This window comes from Acinonyx jubatus, chromosome D4 (genome assembly GCF_027475565.1).
Source record: "Acinonyx jubatus isolate Ajub_Pintada_27869175 chromosome D4, VMU_Ajub_asm_v1.0, whole genome shotgun sequence".
In the NCBI taxonomy this organism is placed as follows: Eukaryota; Metazoa; Chordata; class Mammalia; order Carnivora; family Felidae; genus Acinonyx; species Acinonyx jubatus.
Genome location: NC_069391.1, coordinates 10,571,388 through 10,598,407, shown reverse-complemented (window position 1 = coordinate 10,598,407; position 27,020 = coordinate 10,571,388). Strand labels below are relative to the sequence as shown.

General features: G+C 37.6%; 1 protein-coding gene across 2 annotated transcripts in view; it reads right to left on the bottom strand.

Moving 5' to 3' along the window:
• NR6A1 (nuclear receptor subfamily 6 group A member 1) overlaps window positions 1-27,020 on the bottom strand; it is a 227,333-nt gene that overhangs the window by 168,749 nt on the left and 31,564 nt on the right. For both annotated transcript variants that reach the window (XM_027035090.2, XM_027035091.2), the window contains exon 2: window positions 23,825-23,866. In XM_027035090.2, coding sequence (XP_026890891.1) covers window positions 23,825-23,866 — 42 coding nt within the window. The remainder of the gene's footprint in view (window positions 1-23,824; window positions 23,867-27,020) is intronic.

The window sequence follows — 27,020 nt, the reverse complement described above, 5'->3', positions numbered from 1 at the left end:
GTGGATGGGGGACAGGTGGAGAGAATCTTAAGCAGGCTCCAACATTCAGCAAGGAGCCCAACACGGGGCTTGATCCCATGACCATGAGATCATGACCCAAGATGAAATCAAGAGTTGGACGCTCAACTGACGGAGCCACCCAGGTACCCCCTCCTCTACTTTCTGAATGACTTTGTGAAGGATTAGATTTAGTGCTTCTTTAAAGGTTTGATAGAATTCACCAATGAAGCCATTGGGCCTGGGCTTCTCTTTATAGTAAAATTTTTAAGTACTGATTCATTTTAATTATTAAAGGTTTTCATATACGTATTCTATTTTCTCTCGAGTTAGCTTTAATGATATGTGTCTAGGAATTTGTCCACTCCATTTAAGTTTTCTAATTTGTTGAGATAAAGTTCATGATTTTCCCTTATAATCCTTTCAATTTCTTTGAAGTAACCTCCTTGCTAAACTCAATTAGTTTTATTTGCTTCTGGTTTGTTGTGAATTACATAGGTAAATATGGGATGATATCATCTGTGTATAAAGGCAGTTTTCATTCTTTAATAATTTTATTTACAAAAATAGCTGGTCCACATGTCAAAGTTTGCTAGCCTCTGTACAATTTAATAAAATAAAAGATTTTTTAAAATCCCCATATGATCATCTTACTTTGGGATTAGTTTGCTCTTTATCTAGTTTCTTAAGGTGGAAGCCTAGGTTAATGCTTGAGACCTTTCTTCTTTCCTAACAGTTATAAATTTAAAAGCTGTAAGTTTTCCTCTAATCACTGTTTTAGTTGCATTCCATGAATTGTAGTATGTTCTCATCTTCATCTAGTCAAAAATATATTTAAATTTGCTTTGGGATTTCTTTGACCTATGGGTTATTTATAAGTATGCTGTTTAATTTCAAGTATTTGGGGATGTCCTAGATTTCTATCTGTTATGGATCTCTAATTCTATTGTGGTCATAAAACACACCTTATGATTACAATCTTCAAAAATAATTGAGACTTACTTTATGGCCCAGAATATTCTTAGAGACTGTTCCACATGCACTTGAAAAGAAATGTATATTCTACATAGAGTATTCAATAAATATGGGCTGGCTGACAGTGTTAAGTCTTCTATATCCTTGCTAATTTTCTCTAGTTTCTCCATCAAGTATTGAGAATGGAGTATTGAAATCTGTAATTATTATTGCTGAATCTTTTATTTCTCTTTAAATTCCTGTCAGTTTTTGTTTCAGATGTTCTGGTGATGTTAAGTATGTTTTTATAATTGTTATATTTTCCTCAAGTATCAACTCTTGTCCTTATGAAACGTCCCTCTATCTCTAGTAATATTTACCCTAAACTATATTTTATGTTATTAATATAGTCATCCCAGCTCTCCTATGGTTACTGTTTATATAATCTATTTTTTAGCATCTTTTTACTTTCAGCCTATTTCTGTCTTTACATCTAAAGTATATTTCTTATTGACAGCATATAGTTACATCTTGCCTTTTTATCCAGGTTGACAATCCCTACCTTTTGAACAGGCAGTTAGTCCATTCGCATTTGATATAATTATTGACATGGTTGGGTTTATGTATGCCATTTTGCTGTTTGTTTTTGTTTCAGGTCTTTAACCTCTCCTCTTCCTTTACTATCTTTTTTGTGTGCGAAATATTTCTAGTATACTATAAGTATGGTAGCATACCATAGTAAAAGTCTGTTGACTTTTTTACTATGTATTTTTTATTTTCTTTGTGGTTGCTCTTTACAATATGCATCTTTACTTACCACAATCTATTTTTTTTAATGTTTACTTAGTTTTTAAGAGAGAGAGAGAGAGAGAGAAAAGGAGGCGAGGAGGGAGGGAGGGAGGGAGGGAGGGACAGAGAGAATCCAAAGCAGGCTCAAGGCTGTCAAAACAGAGCCCGATGCGGGGCTCAAACTCCTAGACCATGAGATCATGACCTGAGCTGAAGTGGGACGCTTAACAGACTGAGCCACCCAGGCGCCCTTATCACAATCTATTTTTTAACTCCAGGAAATACAGAAACTTGCTTCAATATATCTCCTACTCCTTCTCTTTCTTGTTTTTATTACCATATACGTGTTATAAACTCAATAAATACAGTATTATTAAATACTGCTTTAGATACTTTTGTCATTTTAAAAGAGAATACGAAAAAAAAAAAACAGAGTTGTATTTACCTATATACTTAACCATTTTCCAATGTTCTTCACTTCTTATGGATTCAAATGATCATCTGTATCACTTCCTGTCAGCCTTAAGGACCTTCCTTTAGTATTTTAAGGCAAGGCAGCTATCAACAAATTCTGTGCTTTTTTTATGTGAGAATGTCTTTATTTTGCCTTCATTTTTGAAGAAGAGTTTTGCTAAAGAAATCTTGGTTTTTTCTTTCCACATGTTGATTATGGCATTTCACTGCTTTCAGACCTCCTTGTTTCTCATAAGTCAGCTGTATATGCTATTATTATCCCCTTGTATGTGATGAATCATTCTTGCTGTTTTCAAGATTTTTCTTTGTCTTAAAATAGTTTGACTCTGATGTGTGTTTTATTGTGCTTGAGTTCATCAAGCTTCTTGGATTTGAAGTTGAATGTTTTCTCTTCAAATTCAGAAAGCTTTTGGACACTATTTCTTCTAATATTTTCTGGTTCCTCTCTCACTCCTCCCTTTTTATATATGTATATTCTTAGGTATATATTTGATGTTGTCCCACAGATCTCAGAGGTTCTGTTCACTCTTTCAAGATTTTTTCTCTGTTCTTCGTATTAAATAATTTTTATTGACCTATCTACAAGTTCACCAATTCTTTCTTCTGCCATCTTAAATCTGTTGAGTCCATCCTAATTTTTCATTTCAGTTATTATAAGTTTATTTATTTTGAGAGAGAGAGCCGAGCACACAAGCGGAGGAGGGAAAGAGAGAGGGGGAGGGAGGGAGGGAGGGAGGAAGGGAGGGGGAGAGAGAGCGGGAGGAGAGGGAGGGAGGGAGGGAGAATCCTAAGCAGGCTCTGCACTGTCAGCACAGAACCAAATGTGGGGCTCAATTCCATGAACCATGAGATCATGACCTGAACCAAGATCAAGAGTGATATGTTTAACCGACTAGCCACCCAGGCACCCCAATTGTTGTAATTTTTAAATCAAGCACTTTCATTTTGTTTTACAGTTTCCCCTTGAGACTCTATTCATTGAGTCGTTGTCATCATAGTTTCCTTTAATCCTGTAAACACAATTCCCTTCATTTCTTTGAAATATCTATAATAGGGGCTTTAGAGTCTGTGTGTGTCAGATCCAACATTTGTGATCACTAGAGGCAGTTTCTACTGATTTTTTTTTTTCCCCGCAGTATAGGTCACACTTTGGTTTTTTGCATCTTTTTACCTTTTTGTTGAATACTGAACATTTAAAGTAAGGTACTGCTGGCAACTCTAGATTCTGAATTTTTCCCAGCTAAGGTTTTGTGATGGTGGTGGTTCTTCTGGTTTTTGTTTTTGCTTTTACTAACTTTCCAGGAATATATCTGTGCAACCTGTCTCTCCTATAATGTGTGATGCCTGATGGCTCAGAATTTTTTCCCTGGTTTTTATTGTGAAGCCAGATCACCCCTCTGTCTATATAACTTACTGACTGGTCAGAGGTGGTGCTCACCTTGAGCCCTTTTATTCTCTCCTGATGGATCTGTGCTTGGGATGGGGACCACACTCTCAGTTGAGGTCTTTAAATCTACTGTAGATTTTACTTTCTGCTGGGCTTTCTCACACAACCTTTGCATTGGCCAAAAAAATATATAGATGGCTTGGGCTTGCACTGGTTTCTACTGTGTGTGAAGCCTCCAGTCAACCCAGGATATATGGAGACCCTATCAAACTTCCTGTAGTTGCCTCACTGCCCAGACCTCTCTGTTAAAGCCCTATCCAGTCTGCTGCTCCACTGTCTGCCCCAAACAGGTCTGTAACCTTAGGCTAGAAGAGTTGCTTGGCTCTCCCTAGTTCACTTGTTACCAAGATCATCACTTTTTTCTCTTCAATACTATTTTTTTCTACTTAAATCCAAGTTGGTTAACACATAGTATATACAGTAAGATCATCACTTTTAACTGCTAATACTCCAAATCAAGTGAGCCCCCTCCCACAGGGGTAGTAAAGCTGCTGGTTTTCTACTGGTTGAACTACTACAACCAGTTCCACTCTGGTTGAACTACTACACTATCAGGGCTGAAAATAATGGGAGAAATCCTGGGCAAGACCATAAACATGTTTTACACAAAATTCAGTGGTTTTCATGAACAAATGCTTCTCAACTTGTTATAAGCCTGTAATTATTTCTGTTTCTTCCAGCTTTACAGTTGCTTTTGGGGGACAGGATTTGTTGACCTGCTCACTCAGTCATGCCAGAAATGAATCTCCTCATTAGATGTGTTTTTATAAATCTCATACATGATAAAAGTCTAACTTTGGTAAAGCCAAACAGTCTGAAATCCAATCTGCTTTCCTGGAATTAGACCCAAGTGTCATAATACCTAAACTGTTCAAATACACCTCAATCCCAAAATATACTTGAGAAAAAACTTCCCTGGGGGAAGGCAGAGGAATAAAATGACTCTGGAATATTGGAATGATTTTCAATTCCAGAAGACAATAATACAAAAATTTGAGTACCAGTTATTTCCAGTTCCCACCTCCCAAAAGCCCTAACTACTGGAGTCGGTAGTACTCTATAAATGGACATATAATCTGAACAGCCCTAAAGCCAATCGTGGCTAGGGCAGGAGTACATAGTCTCCAATCTTGTCGCCATGTAGGTACTCAAACAGCTCCTACACAGAGAAGGACACTGAGTGCTACAGCTGGCCCTGGCCATTGCAACTAAGCCCATCAGCATGCATGGGTGTCTATCATGGGTCCCTTGACCACAGGCCTGGGCTTACCTCTTGGCCTCTCTAGTCATACCATCCTGAGACCCAAAGTCCTGAGTCTTAACACTCATACTCCTAGCCAAAAACTGGGTGGTTTGAAAGTATCTCTTCTATTTGCCAAACTTCAACCATCACGTAATGCCTGGATTCTCACTGCATTTGCCAGCTCCCCATGCCTTCCCACCCCAGGGCTGCCAAATAATTCCTAATCAGTGATGCCCCTGAATTTGCCCTACCTGTAACACTGTCCCTCAAACGCCAGACTTAATGGTGAGTTTCTACAACCTCCATCCAGCCTGCTACCTGACTGACGTTATCATGTCAGACAATCTGTCTACTGTTCATATTCTCGTAATATTGTATTTGTACCTTCTACTAAATACTCAATGCTATAACCCTTGACAGGACAAATGGACACCTAACCCTAGCTGGGCTTATCCTCTTTCCTGAGCATTTAAATTTTGAATACCAATGCTTCCCTTAGCCTGTGTTGAGCATGGGTGCTGGAAAGACATGACAAGGCAGGGCAGAGGCGGCCATTTTCTACCATGGATACCGAAGCAAAGAGTATCAGTTTGAAGGAGAAAAGAAGTATGAAACAGAGGCACCACAGAAGCAGAAATAAGATTCTATATGACCAAAGAGAGATGGGAGAGAAATTCTGGTCTTAACCATTTATGAAATCCAAATGAATGCTCTGCCCTTAGGCCTCAAGAGAAACCCTGTACTTCCCAACAATGTCCCCATTTTAAATTAGTTTAAGGGGGAGGGGGAGGGAGAGGGTGTTCTGTTCCTTGCAATGGAACTACTCCAGTTAATACCTCTGGTTTCTCCCTCGCCACCAGTCTATGTTTCCCAGAAACCCACATCACTCACACTCTAGTTAGACCAGTTACTTCTCCACCATACAGTTCCTTGCGTTCAACCCATGCTTTTCTGGCTATACCCAGATTCTTTACAAATCCCTAAGTTAAGATCCTATTCTCTAAGCGCTGAAATTCTCTTTGTCTATGATGAACAAGCAATGAGACGTAGTGTGATTTTAACCTTTTAGCCTCAGCTTCTCACCTAGGAACCACCACCTACTTCATATGGTTATGACAGGAATTATATATGGTGAGAATAAAGTCCTTGGCACCTCATCGGACACACAGCAAGCTCCACTAAAGGTAGTTGTTTTCAGTATTACATTGATTAAATTTGTGCATTCTGAACATGAGGTAAAAAACTAATATTTAAGAACTGAAGGGCACTAAGTATATGAAGAAGACTAATCAAAAGTAATTCCTTCTGGGTAGTATTCTTTTCACATGAGAGCACTATAATACTAACTTGTGAGCAGCCATACCAACTCCCCAATCAAATCTATTTCTCCCAAACTTGTATTTCTGAAGCTTTGAAAATGACCCTGTGACCTTTCACCTATATTTGCAGGATCATTTCTACTAATTTACTAATGTTGCTTGAGATTTGTTTGCAGATATTTTTACCCGTTTGGAAAACAAAAAACAAAAACACAAACACAAAGGTAAGAGGTTGAAAGTAACTGGCCAAAAATCAGTTATCAAATCTATGTGAAGAGATTGTAATATATTTTTGGTGAGATATAATTAAGGGCCAAAATTATCATTACTATTAGGAAAGGGTTACCAATAAGTTTTTGTCTAGCAAAACCTCTAACAGAAAAAAAAAAAAGATAAAGGGACAGAGACAGAGACTAAATACCACAATTAAGGTTGTTTTGATAAAAATTACATTTAGGGCTTGGTTTTTACTACATCTTAGTTATGTTGACAGATTCCTGGATAACTGAGATACTAAATAATCCAGACGCCAAACAAATCAACAAAAGTCCCACCACAAAATCATTACAAAAAGGATTTTATTTCCTTCTCAATTACACAAATCTACTCCATTCAGCAAAAGCAAAAACAATTCCTAGGAGAATCATTTGGTTTTAGACTCATAAATAATTGTCAACAGGACTGATCACATAATGAGGAGTAATTCTATCGACAGTATTAGAACTATTATTATAAATCTGTGCATACACAATGGACCACACACACACACAATGGTCAGATTTTGCTTTAAGTCACAGAACACTTTCTATTTCATACTTAGCTCCAAAGGCCCATTGCACTGAGCCTCCTTCTAGCTAGCCTGTGGCTATTTTTCTACCTTCTCCTCTTCCTTCCCAATCCTTTAGCCCCAGGATTCTCAAGGCATTTACTTACAGGATCCTCTTGGTGAATTAATCCAACATTCATCCATCTTATGAGTAAATGATGTTCAATTCATTTCTACTTATGAATAAAGGCTATCATAATTTGTTAACTGTTAATAAAATTCGGGGTTTATAAAGTAAAATTAACAAGAGACTCTTTAGTATTCCACTAAAACACCTGGCTGCTACAAAATAGGTAACAATGTTGCAAAAACCCTATTGCAATTACATACAAAAAATAAATCATGCAGTTCTCAGAAGAACTCCATTATCACTGTTGAAGGAATTAGTGGTAGTTTTCAATTGCGGCTATTCTTGTTTTTTAATCTTCATTCAGCAAGGTCATTTCAAAGTAGTTTGATACATGCTGTATGATAGGTATTACATCAAGAATATCCTTATTTTAAATTTTCCAGTAATGAGATTGTGATATATATGTCATGTTTCAAACAGGAGTCATACCTCAATTGCCAAAGCACATTTATCATCCTTACCCCAAATTTATTTGTGCATGATAGCCCATTTCCAATGGAAAACAGGAACAGTCAGATTAAGTAGGTAATGGGCCTCTGCCTAAGTTGGCTGAGGTCAAAAAAAAGGTGGCATCACTGCTATAATCAAGCAAGCTGTTCTAGGCTGCCAGGTCACACTACTTCCAGCCTAGTAGTCTTCCTAAACTTTCTCTCTAAACTACCTCAAGGAGCATTAGAAACTCACCCCACCCGTTATCTTTTAATTTTCCAAGCCCCATATATTCTGCCCATGGCTTCTCGGAATCTCACATCCCCTTAATGGACTTTTTTCCTTCATCATTATCTTAATTGTTTGTCCAGGAAAATCTCTGTTCTCTCAATTTCCATTTTTACACGAAAAACCCACACCTTAGACTAGAACACTCAAAAAAACCTTTTTTTGTTTTGCTTTTTTATGCCCAAGGAGAGGAGTCTTAGACCCAACAGACAGCATGGAGCCAATAATGCCTCTTTCTGCAATCTCCTGGAAGTAGATTTTCAGCTCTCAGATCTAAGTGCACATCCTTCTTGTCCTTACTCCCTAAACTCATATCCCTTTGCATTAATGACTAGCTCTATCACCTTACTCCTCCAATCCCCCAATATTCAAAGTGAAGCAACTGGACAGCTACTGAATAAGCCAAGATTTTGAAGTCTAAAAGGAAAGGAAGGGAGGCAGCAAAATGGATTCCAACATTTTAATTAGAATTTTCTTACATGTTTTTAGAATGAGATAAAGGTTCATTCTTTCTCTCAGACTTTGAGGGGTAGCAGTATTTTCAGAAAATTCTGGTTTTCTATTCTGTTTAATTATGAGTTTTACAAGCATTGTTTTCTTCTATTTTTCAGTCTGATTCCTGTTCTTGGCTCTTCAGTTAGGGCCTATTGCCACCTTGTGGACTAACTGGGCATAAATGCCAACGCACTATCACAGGTTCTCACTTCTGTGCTTCCAGAAGAGACCACTAGATGGTGACTTCAAGTTTGAAGAGACTTCTAAATCAATCTAGAAAACCAGTTAGTTGGTTTATGACTACACAAAAAATAGATTCACACAGATAAAATAAAAAGGAATGTGTCCAAAATTATGAGTTAGATAAAAATAAAAATCTTTTGGAGGTAGTATGGTCTAAGGTCAGGCTTTGACTCTTAGCAAACTAGAAATACAAGGGAACTTTCTCATGCTGATAAAGGACAACTACAAAAAACTGTATAGCTTCCTGATTTCAAAACTTAGTATAAAGCTACTGTAATCAAAACAGTGTGATACTGACATAAAAATAGACATACAAATGGAATAGAATACAGAGCCCTGAAATACATTCTCCCATATATGGTCAATGATTTTCAACAAGGTTGTCAAGACCATTCAGTGGGGAAAGGGACAATCCTTGAAAAGATAGTGATGGCAAAATTGAATATCCACACGCGAAAGAATGAACGTGGATTACACCGTAAGTTCAAAAATCACCTCCAGACCAATCAAAGACCTAAAAGTATAAAACTGTCAGAGGAAAACGCAGGGAAAAGCTGAATGATTTTGGATTTGGCAATGATTTCTTGGATATGACACCAAAGGCACAGGCAACAAAAAAGGTAAGCTGCACTACATCAAAATTAAAACCTTATGTATATAAAAGAACACAAAGTATAAAGGCAATCCATGACATGGGAGAATTTTTTTGCAAATCATATATCTGATAAAGGTTAATCTCCAGAATAAAGAATCTTATGACTCAAAACAACAAAAACTTGTTTAAAAACAAAAGACTTAAACAGGCATTTCTCCAAAGATATATCAATAGCCAATAAGCATATGAAAAGATCTTCAATATCACTACTCATTAGGGAAATGCAAATCAAAATCACAATGGGGTAGGGGCGCCTGGGTGGCTCAGGCGGTTAAGCATCCGACTTCGGCTCAGGTCATGATCTCACAGTCCGTGAATTCGAGCCCCGCGTCAGGCTCTGTGCTGACAGCTCAGAGCCTGGAGCCTGTTTCAGATTTTGTGTCTCCCTCTCTCTCTGCTCCTCCCCTGTTCATGCTCTGTCTCTGTCTCAAAAATAAATAAACGTTAAAAAAAAAAAATCACAATGGGGCATCACACCCATTTGGATGGCTATTATCAAAAACACAGGAAATAACAAGTGTTAGTGAGGATGCAGACAAATTCGAACTCTTGTGCACTGCTAGTGGGAATGTAAAATGATGCAGCCACTGTAAAAAACAGTATGGCTTTTCTTCAAAAAATTAAAAATAGAATTATCGTATGATCCAGCAATTCCAGTGTTGGGTATATACCCAAAAGAACTGAAAATAAGGACTTGAAGAGATATCTGCACATTTATATTTAGAGCAGCATTATTCACAAAGCCAAAAGGTGTAAGCAATCCAAGTGTCCATCAACAAATGAATAGAGAAAATGTGGTGTTTACGGACAATAGAATATTATTCAGCCTCAAAAAGGAAAGAAACTGATACATGCTACAACGTGGATGAACCTCGAAAACACTATGCTAGGTAAAAGAAGCCACATACAACAGGACAAATACTGCATGATTCTGCTTGTATAAGATACCTAGAGTAGTCAAATTCACAGAGAAAGTAGAACAGTGGTTGCCAGAGGCTAGGGGAATAGGGAAATATTAATGGGTACACACTTTCAGTGTTAGAAGATGAAAGAGTCCTGTGGATGGATAGTGGTGATGGCTATACAACAATATGAATGTACTTAATGGCACTAAACTGCACATTTTAAAAATGGTTAAGATGGTAAAGGTTATGTATATTTTATCACAACTTTTAAAAATAAAAGGAGAGGGGTGCCTGGGTGGCTCAGTCGGTTAAGCGTCTGATTTCGGCTCAGGTCATGATCTCAGAGTCCATGAGTTTCGAGCCCCACATCGGGCTCTGTGCTGACAGCTCAGAGCCTGGATCCTGCTTCAGATTCTGTGTCTCCCTCTCTCTCTGCCCCTCTCCTGTTCATGCTCTGTCTCCCTCTGTCTCAAAATTAAATAAACATTAAAAATTTTTTAAATAAAATAAAAATAAAAGGAACAGGGTGTTTGTGTGGCTCAGTTGATTAGGTGTCTTACTCTTGGTTTTGGCTCAGGTCATGATCTCACGGTTTGTGAGTTCAAGCCCCACCTGAGGCTCTCTGCTGTCAGCACAGACACTTCTCTGTGCACACAACCTCCACCCCCCCTCCTCTCAAAAATAAACATTTAAAAAAATAATAAAAGGAGGAAAAGAATCTATAGCTAACAACATACTTGAAAGTAAAATGTTGAATTCTTTCTCCCTAAGATCAAAAACAAGACAAGAATGTCATTCTCACCACTTTATCTACTATTGGACTGGAAATCTTTGCCAATGCAATAAGGTAATAAAAATAAACAAAACTCATAAACATCAAAAAGGAATAAGTAAAATTGTCTTTATTCACAGATATACACATAGAAAGTCCCAAGGAATTTTTTAAAGTTACCAGAACTCGGAAACAAACTTAACAATGTTAACATACAAAAATCAACCGCTTTTCTATACTAGCAATAAACAATGGTAAAATAACATTTTAAAATACCACTTACTATAACATTAAAAAAAAAAAGAGTATTTATGGTAAGTTTAAAGAAAGATATACTAGATCTCAACACTTTAAATACTTGCTGAGAAAAAAAAGTTCTAAATATGTGAAAAGATATACTGAATTCTAGAAGATTCAATTCTAAAATGACAACTCTTAACCAAATTGACAGGATCAATGCAGTCCAGTAAAAAATCTAGGGGCGCCTGGGTGGCTCAGTCGGTTAGGCCTCCGACTTCAGCTCAGGTCATGATCTCGCGGTCCGTGAGTTCAAGCCCCGCCTTGGGCTCTGTGCTGACCGCTCAGAGCCTGGAGCCTGTTTCGGATTCTGTGTCTCCCTCTCTCTCTGACCCTCTCCCATTCATGCTCTGTCTCAAAAATAAATAAACATTAAAAAAAAAAAATTAAAAAAAAAATCTCAGGAGGCTTCTTTAAAAAAGAAAAAACTGACGAGGTGATTCTAAAATCTATAGGGAAATGAAAACAAAACACCCTAGAATAGCCAAAATAGTCTAAACAACTTTGAAAGAAAAATGGAGTTGGAGCACTAACACTACCTGATCTCAAGACTGATTATAAAGCTATTGTATTCAAAACACTGCAGTAATGGTGAAAAGATAAATAGATTAATGGAAGAGAATACAATCTATAAATGGACTCACACATACAAAATATCAATTTTTCAGCAAGTACATCAAAAATTCAATGAGGAAAGTCTTTTCAACAAATGGTGCTAAAACAAACTAATATTTCTCATACCATACAAAAAATTTAATTTGAGATGAGTTATAGACATAAATGTTAAAACTACAAACAGAGTTTCTAGTAGAAAACACAAAACACCTTTGCAACCTCAGGACAGGCCAAGATTTCTTAGAACACAAGCATTAACCATAAAAGAAAAAAATTAATAAATTAGACTTCCTAGAAATGTGAAACTCCTGCTAATCAAAAAAACATATTAATAAAGTAGAACAGAAAGCCACAGATTGGTAGAAAATATTCACACCATGTATTTGATGAAGGACTTGTATCCTAAAAAAAACATAAAACAAAAACAAAACCCACAACTCAATAACAGGACAGAGAACATGGTTTCATTTTAATAGTCAGAAGATTTTGAATAGACACTTATAAAAAGATTTATAGAAAGATGATATACGAATAGCCAAAAAGAGTATGAAAAGGTGATCAACATAATTAGTCATTAGGGAAATGCAAATTAAAAACATCAGTCCCATAAACATGCTCACTATAATGACTAAAGCTTAAAAGCTGACAATACCAGGGGCACCTGGGTGGCTTAGTCGGTTAAGCATCTGACTTGGGCTCAGGTCATGACCTCACAGTCCGTGAGTTTGAGCCCCATGTCGGCTTCTGTGCTGATAGCTCAGAGCCTGGAGCCTGCTTCAGATTCTGTGTCTACCTCTCTCTCTGACCCTCCCCCCACCCTACTCTCAAAAATGAACATTAAAGGAAAAAAAAAGGCTGACAATACCAAATGCTTGCAAAGATGTGCAACAATTGGAACTCATACACTGTTAGAACTGTAAAATATATAAACAATTTGGAAAAACTAGCAATTTCATAAAGCTTAACATACATCTACCATGTGGCCCAACAATTCCTAGATATATGAAGAGAAATAAAAACACATATCCACAAAAACCGTGTAAAAGAGTTTTCACAGCTGCTTTGTTTATAACAGCCAAAAACTAGAAACAGCCCAGGTTATCAACAGGTGTATACATAAACTGTGATATAGTCAATGGAATACTACTTAGCAATAAAAAGAAATGAACTACTAAAACCTGGAACAACATGGATAAGTCTCAAACATTATGCTGTAAAACCCTAGACACAAAAGAGCACTTGTTGCTATGATTCCATATATATGACATTTTAGAAGAGGTAAAACTAATTTATCATGACAGAAATCAGAAATTATTGCTTCTTGAGGTAGAACTGTGGAATCAACTGAGAAAAAAGCATAAAGATATTCTGAAGGGATAACAATGTTCTGTATCTTAACAGAACAGAGATTACAAGGGTACACGCTTTGTAAAAAGTGCCTGAACCTTATACTTACTATCTGTGCGTTTAACTGTATGTAAATCATACCACTACTTTAAAAAGATTAAAAGTTTATTGTTTTTGTAATCACACAAGTTCCAGCTCTGCCAGTTACCAGCTGTGTGGCCTTGGCCAAGTGTGAAACTGTCAGTGTCTTCATCTGTAAAATGGAGGGAACAAGAGTTGAGAACAACATTGTAAGAGTTGCAAGAATAAATGAGAGAATGTTTTAAAACCATTAGCATACAGGGGCACCTGGGTGGCTCAGTCGGTTAAGCATCTGACTTCGGCTCAGGTCATGATCTCGCAGTTCATGGGTTCAAGCCCCGTGTCGGGCTCTGTGCTGACAGCATGGAGCCTGGAGCCTACTTCTGATTCTGTGTGTGTGTGTCTCTCTCTCTGCCCCACCCCCTCCCCCGCTCATACTCTGTCTCTGTCTCTCAAAAATAAATAAACATTAAAAAAATTGTTTTAAACCATTAGCATATAGCAAATGCTCACTAGATATTAGCCAAAAGAGTTAGAAACCCTTCATCACATATATCAGCAAACAGGATTGGCTAGAGCAGCTAGATGCTAGACAATTCATATATATATTACCTCACTTATTTTTTAAAGACAACCCCTAAGAAGGATTATTACTGTTTTGTGAATAAATAAACTGAGCTTCACAGGTTTCCAACGGTCACTAGGCAAGGAGTGGCAAAAGCCAAGATGCGAACTCTCATGTTTTTTATCCTGCACCATGCTATCTTCCGTTAAAGGTCATTTTCAGCAGTGTAACCCTCCAACTGCCAGGAGAACACAGTCAAATGAGAAGCTATCAAGGCTCCCTTTACTATTGATAGTGTGTTAGTGCCAAGCCTGATTCTGAAAAGCAGGCCAGTTTTGATAGCAGAACTGTGAATGGAGGGAGAGCTGCAAGTAGAAGCTGGAAAACGCTGCTCTAGGCTCTTACCCTGTTCTCAGGCTTCGAGATGGTTCCTGCTACTTGTGGATACTGATGCCCTTTCCTTAGAGCAATTTCAAGGAGAGATTTCTGAATGTAAAAATCTGTGATCTAAGTGGGAAGCTGGAACGTGAGTGGCTCAATTTAAGGCAGAACAGCCTCGGAAACTTTGTAGCTAAAATGAGAGGATATTTTTTTTTTTAATCTATCTTTTTTAATACAAGAGCTTTGTTACAAAAAAAAAAAAAAAATTAAGGGAGCCTGGGTGGCTCAGTTGGTTAAGTGTCCGACTTATGCTCAGGTCATGATCTCGCAGTCCATCAGTTCGATCCCGTATCAGGCTCTGTGCTGACAGCTCAGAGCCTGGAGCCTGCTTTGGATTCTGTGTCTCCCTCTCTCTCTGTACCTCCCCAACTCACACTCTCTCTTTCTCTCTCAAAAATAAACATTAACAAAAATTTTTTAATTAAAAAAAAAATTAAAACACAGAAATAATGAAGTTGCCCTGTGATCCCATTTGCCCAGATACTACACTATTAACAAACATGTCAGTATATCCTTCTTCAAGACTAAAACCTGCCTTCTCCTTAGCAATTCTATAGTAGTAAGTACTCCATTGCTCCATGGAGTAAGTACTCCATGGATTATCACAATTTATTAAACTAGTAGTCCTCTATTAAACTTCAAGCTGTTTCCATTTTTTTTTTTTTTGCTATTATAAATGCTGAAAGGAATATCTGTGACTCTAATTTTGCTTACCTGTCATTTCTTATAGGATAAAGACTGAGACATGAATTGCTCAATCTGTAATTTTTTAATCTTTAAATTTTAAGCTGCTAAATCTGTAAAAGTAAACTGCACAATTTCAGCTTTAACAGATATTATTAGATTATACTCAAAATAGTTTCCATTTTCTCACTCCTTCATCTGCACTGACAATTACCATTTTTTAATGTAGGAGCTACAAACTCAAATGCCTACAGAAGACTGACAAGGAGACATAAATGGGTGAAGGAGGTCATCTAGGTATATGACAAACCTGACAGTGCATGCTGAGGTCAAAAAGGCAGTCACTATTCTGTTCCAGTCAACAGATGCCATGTAGAAATCTAGACCCAATTTATCAGGAAGGCCAAAAATTCAAAATTATTACGAAAGACTTACAGGTTTTTATTTAAATATACACTTAATAAAACAAAACACATCTATAGGCCAGACTACCTTTAGCACATGGAATTTTGTATGGAGATGAAAAAGATACAAGATGGTATTGTCACTTTGAATCTTATTATTAATGCAGCTTGCTTTCCTATGCTTTCCAACAGAGGATGTATTTATTTAGTTTTGGTTCATAGTGACTATGAGCATCCTTCAAAGACAGATGCTTATCTTTTTTTTTCAGATTCACATCTACAACAAATATTGGACCAAAAAAAAAAAAAAAAAAAAGTAACTTCAGGTATAGAGGCTAAAGAGTGGTCAGAGTTGATCAAAGTGTGCCCAGAAAAGGTATACGAAGACTCTTGGCACTGAGTTGCTATACTTGTCCCAGCATACTTAGAGCATCATGAAATTTTTAGAGAAAATACCAATTTGTAAAACTATGTATAACTCTGAAGAAGGTGGCTTTAACAATCTAGTGTTCCCTCCACTGATACATTTGCCTAACAGCAAATTTTCCCCGTTGAGACATCAAAAAAGGAAGAGAAGAATTCCCATGCATCTCCTTTGTTATCATACCCTGCATTTAAACCACTTTCAGCTTTTTTTTTTTAATGAAATAAAGCACAGGTTTGTACAAATCTCTCTGTTCTCAAAATGTTACTGCAATACTGCTTCTGCAGAAACAATTTCAGCAAACTATCTAGCTTTAGTTTCTTCTCATTCCTTCTTAGTCATCCATTGCAAATCTCCAGCCCCAGATGTTCCAGCACTCCCTACACCCACCAGAGATAATGGCAGAGATTCATGACTACCCAAGGACCCAACAACAGCCTTTGAATGCAACTATCTTTTCATCAATTGTAAACAAGTCCTAAACTCTTGGCTCCATAGGGAGTCCCTACCAAGTCAGTATAAACTCTGTAATAGGGGCAGAGGTCAAGGGGATGAGCTCAGCCTAAGCTCTGAATCTCATCCCACCCCTACCCTGTTCAAAAGAATCCTTATCAGAAGAGAACTCCCCAGCAAAAGGCCACATTCAGAGACCTGATGTAGCAGTGATCTAGCAGATTCAGCTGAAGCTTTGTAAACAGGCTCTTGGAACAGTTATGAATGTGAAATATCTAAATCACTAACCAAGTGTTATGAAGGAAAGGGGACATGGGGACATAAAGGGGGAAACAAGGGAGATGTGTGCATTTATCTTCATTTGTTTCAGGAAAGAATCTGTCTGACATATAGTGGACTAATCCTGAACCTGAGCCACAGAAGAAATCTCTTTGGGAACCTGTTCCACAGTGAATGGAATTTGTGTCCAAATTTGTGTCCATTCTAATTGTATGCAAAAGAGCCCAAATGACACCCAAAAAATAGTGTATTCTTCTGTATATATACAAAAAAGCCCATTATATATAAGTCATTATACTGTTTTAAGCTTTCCCATTAGCATTTGAGACTTGCCACACTCAAGAGAGCTAGAGACAGAACAGGAGTTAAAACAACAGCTCTCAAACCTCAGGTATTTCTCCGCTATGTACTTTGGGGTGAGTCTTTTAACTTCTCAGGCCTCAATGTTTTCATCTGTAAGATAAGGATAGTGTCTTTTTAAACAAGTTTTACGAGTGCTTGCATGGGAAGCACTTAGTGTGTAATAAGTATTAGTTATTAGTGGTAGTAGTAGCCACATATTATCAAGTTTTGTGTCCATCTTCCTGACTAAACCAGAGCCCCTTGGGGACACGAACTGTGTCACAGCTTGGCACACATCAAAGAGAAAAAGGGAAGGAAGGAAAGAACAAAAGACTAGGTATTACCAAGTCAAACTTAAAATTACATAATTTTATATGATATAATCCTTCTCACTCTTACTGAATATATGAAAGTGCCTGGCACATAAGGGATACCCAGTAAATGTTAATTTTCCTTCCTTCCTTGATCTCTAACATCCCACCTTAAATTTACTTGGGCTTATATGAACAGTTTTCTGAGATCAAAAATTGTGATATATAGTTTGACAACCAGGAATGAACCCATTAAGACATCATACAGAATATTAGAGTTTTGGACAGGAATCTATGGGTACGCTAGCTGAGCAATACACATTCTTCTTTTGTAGACTGAAGGATCCCTGTGATCCCAAAACACCTGACAGATGAATGCAAAACCAGAGCAAGCTAGTGATGTTAGCCTGTTTTATTCTGAAAGTGCTTTTTATCTTGGCTATTCATACCCTTATCACCAATGGATCCCTGTTTGGTGGGCATCCATCAGTATGGCAAGAGAGGGCAAAGACAAACTTTCATGTCTCTTTTTAAATGCCCATTTATCTATATCTAGATCCTTGATGAGCAGGGGGAAAATATGTATACTATACATTTTATATATATTTATAATATATAATATCTAGGTTTATATATTATATATGAATATATATATATGAATATATATATATATATATATATATATATATATATATATATATATGTCTGTGTCAGCACGAATCCCAAGTATGCAGTGTTTTTAAAATAGTAATGGGGGGCACCAGGGTGATATAGTCGGTTGAGCGTCTGACTTTAGCTCAGGTCACGATCTTACAATTTGTGGGTTTGAGCCCCGTCGGACTCTGTGCTGACAGCTGGGCCTGGAGCCTGCTTCAGATTCTGTGTCTCCCTCTCGCTCTACTCCTCCCCTGCTTGTGCTCTCTTTTTCTCTCTCTCAAAAATAAACATTTTAAAAAAATTAAAAATAAAAAAATAGAATAAAATAATAATGGGGAGGGTACCTGGGTGGCTCAGTTGGTTAAGCATCTGACTTCAGCTCAGGTCATAATCTCACGGTTCATGAATTCGAGCCCCATGTTAGGCTCTGTGCTGAAAGCTCAGAGCCTGGAGCCTGCTTCAGATTCTGTGTCTCCCTCTCTCTCTCTCTGCCCCTCCTCCACTCACACTCTGTGTGTGTCTCTCTAAAATAAACATACATTTAAAAAAATAATAATAAAATAAAAATAAAATAAGATAGTAATGGGGGCGCCTGAGTGGCTCAACAGGTTGAGTGTCCAGCTTTTGATTTCAGCTCAGGTCATGATCTCACAGTTTGTGAGTTCGAGTCCTGCGTCAGGCTCCACACTGATAGTTTCACAGCCTGCTTTGGATTCTCTCTCTCCCTCTTTCTGCCTCTTTCTCGCTCACACGTGCACTCGTGTGCTTTCTTCTTTCTCTCAAAAATAAACAAACATTTTAAAAAATAATAAATAAAATAAAATAATAATGGTCAGGTTTTTAACTGTACAAATTTTTTCCCCAGAATGAGCATGGTATTGACCAAAGAGTGCATAATTTGGGTATGTGTTTTAGGCGAAAGATTTATACGATTTGAAGAGAAACCAGAATATTGAGTATGTGTTTTAAATAAGCAGAGGTTAACTTCTTTAGTTTCCTAAGAGGTTAAATAAATGGATTGGCAGATGGTCACTTGGGAGGTTACCTACTGCTGGCTGGGGGATGGGGAACAAAACACCCTAACAGTCAACCAGATGGTAAAGAACAGTCTTGGCCAAAGTAGTCAGCAATATATGAGCTCTGTCTCTCTGAGGGAACTATTTACTTGAAGCAGAAACTTACACCTGCTAACATCTGGAATGATATATCTTTGTGTAATTAAAAAACATAGGCTACTTTAATTGAATAAAGTGCAGTTACAACAACCATTAATATAGAAAGACCGAGAATTTCAACATTATGCTACATAGCCTAGAATAGCACACACTAACAGTGTTTACCATTTGCCAAGCATTGTTCTAAATGTAAATGTATCTGTGTGTGTGTGTGTGTGTATTACTTCATTTAATCCTCACAACAGCCCTGTAAAGTAGGAATAAATTTTTACTGTCCCCATTTTACAGATGAAAACACTGAGGTCCAGAGATGTTAAATAACTTAGCCAAGATATTACAGACCTAGTAAACACTGAAACCAAATAGAACCTAAGCAACCTTGAGCCAGAGACCACGCCTTTTTTTTTTTTAATTTTTTTTAACGTTTATTTATTTCTGAGACAGAGAGAGACAGAGCATAAGTGGGGGAGGGGTAGAGTGAGACACACACACACACACAATCTGAAGCAGGCTCCAGGCTCTGAGCTGTCTGCACAGAGCTCAACGCGGGGCTTAAACCCACGAACCATGAGCTCATGGCCTGGGCCGAAGTCAGTCACTCAACCAACAGAGCCACCCAGGCACCCCCCCCAACCTTTTTTTTTTTTTTTTTTTTTAAAGGTGGGCTTCACACTCAATGTGGAGCCCAACACAAGGCTTGAACTTACAACCATGAGATCAAGACCTGACCTGTGACCAAGAGTTAGACACTTAACCGGCCAAGCCACCAGGCGCCTTTCCCATGCTCTTAATTCAGAAGAATTTTGGTTTATATGTTAAAAGGCTCATTTGAAATGCAGAGAAAAATTTATGCAAAAACATGTTTACCATGGCATTATAGAATGTAGAAAAACCTTCCGGAAACAACCTAAATGTCCAACAATAGGAGAATGGTTAAAAAAAAAAATCATGGCAGTTATTCCCTTAGAATGAAGTATTATTCTTCCATTAAAAATATTTATGGAAAAGGGGCACTTGGGAGGCTCAGTCAGGTAAGCGTCCGACTTTGGCTTGGGTCATGATCTCACGGTTCGTGGGTTCGAACCCTACGTTGGGCTCTGTGCCGCTGACTCAGAGCCCGGAGCCTGCTTCAGATTCTGTGTCTCCCTCTCTCTGCCTTCCCCCCAACTCTCGAAAATAAATATTAAAAAAAAATTTTTAATATATTTATGAAAAATGTTTCATGACTTGGACCAATGCTCACAATGTAATGATGGGTGGGCGGGGACAAGATACAAAGTTGTATACATATTATGATTCCTAATTATGTAAAAAACAAGCTCAGACAAGCTAGAAGGACATAATCTCAAATAAGAAACAATGGTTATTTCTGAGTGGTGGGATCAGGGGGTTTATATTTTTCTTTTAGTGTTTTCCACAATGAACATGCATCATCCTACTTATTATCATGCATTATCAGTTTTAAACAAAGGCAATTTTTTTTCTTTTAATCAAGCTGCACCAAGAACCTCAAGCAGTTGGTAAAAATAGCTAAAAAGCTTCTAATCTGTCTAACTTAAAGTAGTTACTTTCCTTGGGATAATATCCTTTGAACTTCAAACAACATGGTCAGCACATACCAAAAAGAATGCCCATTTTCAATTTTGGAAACTGAAGTAAAATATTGAGTATTTTCAATTTTGGTCAATAATTATTTGTAGGCTTATTTTACAAGAAAAGAAATGGATTTAACTATTTAGAGGCCAAAAACACAGGAAGGACTTTGCTGAAATAGATAAGAAGGAACAAAAGTTTGACTGAGGAGGAAGAACAGCTGTTGCTAATCCAACTATTTACCCTTTGACCCTCTATCTGGCCAATAACTGAACAGTATCAATTGTTTTCCTGTATTATGTGCTGTTTACAATCCCTGAGAGGCATGAAAGGAATTAATAATTTAGCCTAGAAAGCTGACAGCCTTTATTGGGGAGCCCCTTGTCTGTGGGACAGAAATCAGAGCAAGTAGCTGTCCTAAAGTCATAGGTCCCTTTACTGTTCCTGTTTTATAGCCTAATTGGCCCCCAAACATAAATCAATTATTTCTCCTGTTTTAAGCAACAATGACTTCTATTCTCTAACTTCCCTTGTATCAAGTCAGTCCTTGTTCTCTTGAGTTTTACAACTACACGGTAAACACGATAGTTGAGGAAAAAACTCGGGGAGCAGGGCAGGCTGGGGTTATTTGGAAACAGAAGCACAGAAAGGTTATGCTGTTTTGAACTTTTCTTGACCTTTGACTGCCCTTGTCCCTAGCTTATGCTAATGGGCAGGGTACAGAGATGCTTCTTGTAGAAATGAACTTAGCCTGAACCTGTGCCATAACATTGGACTCCAACAAGCCCAGGAATCATAAGAAGGCAGCCAGAGTGAGTGTGAACAGCTGCCCATATTCTAAGCCTGGCTACCCATCTGCTTTATCACAGAAAAGGTTAAAAAAAAAAAAAAAGCCATTAGAATTGGACAAAATCAGTTTTTCCTCATCTATTTCCAACACATCCCACCTGTTGTCCCAAACTTGCTGTCTACAACTACTGTCAACCACAATGGGAAATCAGCAACAATGGCATTTCCTGTTCCAAAAAACAGCTAGTATGAGCAGGCTTTCCCTATCAGGAATTTGAAGGGTAGAGGAGACATTGGGGCCTCTCAATTCTAAAGAGGCATCACAGAGAAATCCCTATTGTCCTCACTCTAATATGCAAAAGTCATGAGGCATTAACATAGGAGATGTTATTCCTTCCCAGTCAGAAGGCATGGAGTTTGCAATTTCAATATTCATAACCAGCGTAAGACAACACATACAGTCCATATGGTTTCCTATCACTTGGTAGGACTAGGCATGCTCATTTGAACTCCAAAGGGCTTAGACAGAGATGATAAATTTTTACTTTTGCTATTTGTTATTATACTATTATGTAATATTATGTTATAAAAGAGAGAGGAATAACTTAGAGACAGAGAGAGAGAGAGAGAGAGAGAGAGAGAGGAATAAAATACTACTAACTTCACAAAGATAATTTGGGGATTATTGAGAATACTGACCACATAAGTACAATTTTTTTAAAGCGATTTTTTTAGGTAACTCCTATTCTGCACTGATATATAAAATTATGATTCAGTATCTGTTCATTCTCATGGAATGCAGAGGTGTGTAAATCACCCTATCTGGCTAGAGATTCTATGCAGAAATGTTAAATGATTTAGGATTACTTGGCCCAAAAAGAAAATTCAATAATAATCTTAGTGAGGACCTTTCCTGGAAGATGGGCATGAGCTATTTTCAACTGCTATTAAGTACAGGAAAGGAGAAGTTTGGGTATTATGTGCTAAATAGAGGTTTAAAAAAATGCTTTTTCAAATAATTCCAGACAAGTAAATACTTTCCAATAGACTGTTAATAGATGAGGACAGGATCTAGACTTCTCTGTTTGTATACCCCTGGAGCCTAGAACTGAGCTTGAAGCAGAGAGAGCAGGCAATGTTTAACACAATTCTCAATTATCTAGCACATTTTATGTGCAGTTCTGTCTGAAAGATTTCAGGGCATCTCAATGTCCTTCCTAATGTTCAAAAATCCAAGAAAGGACCATGACTCAAGAATTTATATTTTCCTCCTCCTGAGTGAGGGCTATTCATAAGAGAAGGGCAAAGAGAAAATATTATGTTCACTCATAGATACTGGAATGTCAGGGCAAACAGCCTATACTACCTACAAAGCTGACTAAACTTTATGATTCCTAAAAAGACAATTCTATTTTCCTGGTGTTTGATTAGCATTGTAGGATTTATTTTGTCTTGAAATTACTAAGTACGAGTAAAACAGACATGAATTTTTATACTGCTAAAATGTATGGGAAAAATATAGGAAAAGGTCCACACCCTCAGAGAGCGGATATTAGCTAGGATGGTGAGAAGGTAAACTTTACCACTTACCTCAACAACAGATTGGTGACAAAAAGCCAGTCTCATGACCCTAAAAAGTACTCGAACTAGAAAAATAACTCTAGATAATCTCATGAATTCTCAAATCTGAATTATCATTTGACCTTTTGGCATTATAGAAGAATAAGGTCTTTACACCTGGATATTCCCATGTCCTATTTCTAATAGCTATAACCATATCCCAGAGTGGTGTATGCCACACTTTGAAAGCACTGGAAACACAGATGATTATCTATGATCAAGACAGAGTCCTGAAAAACATCATTTAATTAGAACTTGAAATGGTCACCCTCTTAATGTTAACTTTAATGTAGATAAAGGTGCTTTAGAAACTAAACTGTGGTACAAAGGTTATTGTATTGGTTACCTAAACCAAGAAAAATCCCTCTTTTAAACCTCCTGCCACCCGTGTCATTTCAGAAGAAAAAAGAATTATGTCAAAGCTAGTCAATACTTTAGAAAAGTGGTTATGGATATATGGTTGCATGTGTGCATAAATGAAAGCACAATTTTTGTTGTTGGTTTCATGGGAGGGTGGAGAACAAGGAAAGGAGATTAATATTAAATAGAAATTTTTAGCAAACCAACTTTCTATTAAATGATTACATTTCTAGCCAGTGAATAATATGAGAGGAAAACGAAAGCATAACTAGAAAAGATGCCCTCCTCATAATTATAAATCAAAGTGAAATAAAATCTGAATCAATAAGGCCACCAATGACACCCTTAAGTTATACATTTAAAAGTACACATACACACATCCATTTCTTACCCACAAACACTGGGAACATTCAGAACTTACTAGTGCCCGGGTCGAGCTCTGGCAATTCATCCTGACAAAAACCTAAAGAGAGAACAATAGGGAAAAAAGATTATGATTCACGAATTACTCTAAGAAGACTCAAAAATTCAGACTCAGAAGTCAAATTTGGTTTTGAATCCTACCTCTATTACATTTAGTTACTGTATATCCATCCCTCCCTGAGGCTCCATTTCATCATCATTATATTAAAAAAATGGAGAGAATAACAGCACTTACCACAAGGTACTGATGAGGAACGAGTAAGCATGCCAATGTTAGTTGGAATAAAAATTCACAGAAAGATTACAATTCATTAAGTATCGGTCATGCTCTACTTAATGTTATCAATTATTTTCCAAAAGAAAGCAAAATATACAAAATATGAGCTTATGACAAATATCAAACGGTAATTTCGCTTAAAATTTTCACAAATGATGAAAATTTACCTACACACACAAATAGAAGCAATTTTACATTAATAAGTATGCAGTACAGGTCAGAATAAAGAAGTCTAAAAGCACATTTCAGGCCCAAAGTATCTGAGCTACATTTGCCTGACCGGTGTGTAGCTAACACACTGAAGAGAAAAATCAGGCATAGTGAATAGCAAACACACTTTAGGTGTTCTATACGTAGCCGATGCAAGTTTTTTCCCCTGGAACAACTGCTTACTTTCTCCAGTTTGTTTTCTACTCATCCTTAGTTTAAATGCCTCCTCAGAAAAGAGGTGCTTGGGTGGCTCAGTCAGTTAAGCATCTGACTTCGGCTCAGGTCATCATCTCATAGTTCATGAGTTCAAGCCCTGCCTGCATCAGGCTCTGTGCTGATGGTGAGGAGCCTGCCTAGGATTCTCTCTCCTTCTCTCTCCACTCCTCCCCCACTCGCATGTGCATACAATTATAATGTTTATATATAATTATATATAATTATTAATTTATTATTAATAAATAAAATAAGATTATCTCCTCAGAAAAGCTTCTCTTGCCTCCTGTACCCTTGTCTCACACACGAGGTCAAAGCACCCTATTATAATTATCTATAACACTTTGTGCATTCATCAAGACATTACTTGTATCAAGAAATTACGTGTTCAATGTTTGATTTCACCATGAGACAACGTGTTTGTTCTATAGGAGAAGGGACCTGGCCTGTCTTGTTCACAACTGTAGCTGAATTACTTCACAAGCCTAACACAAAGCTGCTCAGTAAGTATCAACTATAGTATCTCCATGGTTAATTTAAAAATAATGAAGTAAAACAAACAAACAAAAAACACATTTTTTTTTTTAAAGGGGGTCCCTGGGTGGCTCCATTCGTTCAGCATCTGACTTTGGCTCAGGTCATGATCTCACAGTTCATGGGTTCAAACCCCGCGTCAAGCTCTCTGCCAAACAGCTCAAAGCGTGGAGCCTGCTTTGGGTTCTGTGTCTCCCTCTCTCGCTCTGCCCCACCCCACCTCGTGCTCGGTCTCTGTCTCTCTCAAAAATAAACATTAAAAAAAATTTTTTTTTTTTTTTTTTAAATAACAGAGCAATGGGGCACCTGGGTGGCTCAGCAGGTTAAGCATTCGACTCTTGATCTCAGCTTAGGTCATGGTATCATGGTTCATGAGATCAAGCCCTGCAACGTTGGGCTCGTGCTCACAGTTCGAAGTCTGCTTGGGATTCTCTCTCTCCTGTTCTCTCTTTCCCTCCCCCTACTTGTGCACGCGCGAATGCTCGCTCTCTCTCAAAAAACAAATAAACACTCAAAGAGGAATAAATAAAAAAATACCTGCCTCCTCCACGACATAACGAGCTCTTCAAGGTTAGGAACCATGCTATAACCATCTGTAGAGCTGCTTCTATGCCCAGAACAGTTGCCAATACATTATGGATGGTGCTCAAATGCAGGATGAACTAAACGGAAAACACATCCCTACCTCTGGATCACAGTCACAGAATTAGAAAATCTAAGTCTAGAATGAAGTGTGGAAGGTCTGAATATGGAAATCTGATCTGAACAGCAGAGATTGGAAGTTGCTGAAAGTGGCTAAGATGACTGAGAAGGTTCACCTCAAAGCAACTTCAAAGCCTTTCTATATACATAAAGGCGATGGGAATCAGAAAAGCTGTCGAGAGATGCAAGACAATAAGCAAATAACTCATCTTTACACATGAGTTAAATATACAACATTCTGCCAGAAGTGAAACTGAGAACAAGCATTCATTTAACATAAGCTGACTCGAAAACAGCACAAAAGCACGGGAAGGCAGGGTTAGAAGTTAGAAGATCTCTCCTAAATTCTTTTGGTTTAGTGATAATGACTTTAGGCAAGACACTCCTTATTCTAGACCTCAGATTCTGAACCTTAGAGAACTAACTATACTAAAAGTCTCAAGAAAGGATAAAACTTAATACATTTTCTGAAAGCAAACGTTATTCTGAAATCAAAGTGACTAGATCAAACACAAAGAGAGGGTGACTAAAAAAAAAAAAAAAAAAAAACCAAACAAAGAAAATACTAAGAAAAATCATTAGGGGCACCCGGATGGCTCAGTCAGTTAAGCATATGACTTTGCTCAGGTCATGATCTTGCAGTTCGTGGGTTCAAATCCTGCATCGGGCTCTGTGCTAACACCTCGGAGCCTGAAGCTTGCTTTGGATTCTGTGTCTCCCTCTCTCTCTCTGCCCCTTCCCCACTTGCACTCTGTCTCTCTCTCTCTCTCTCTCTCTCAAAAATAAACATTAAAAAAAATAATTAAAGCAGACATCTATTGCTTTTATCTGCCTAGCAACCACTCCCCTCTTCTGTTAATGGCATCCTAATTTTTCTTTGGAGACTTACCCTTTCACACTCTCAGTCTATATAATCCAAGTAGGATTAATCCTAACCTCCTATAAATTGGAATTAACAACAGTACCTACCTTATAAATCTGTTAAAAGGGATAAATGCAAGAGTTCTTGTAAAGGCTTTGCATGGTACTTGACAAAGTCAGAGCTCAACCTATGTGAGCTACTACTAAATAATCCCTAGGGCCCATCCAATTCAGTGCTGTCAGTGGTAGCAAAAAGTAGTTTACAGCAGAACTTTGACCCATTCATGACTTCACCCTCAAAGACCTAGGATGGAACCCTAATGTCACTTCAGTTACTTGCTGTGATTCTTGAACCTTTTAATATTTTGAGCCTATAAAGTGCTTGATGCAGTGATTC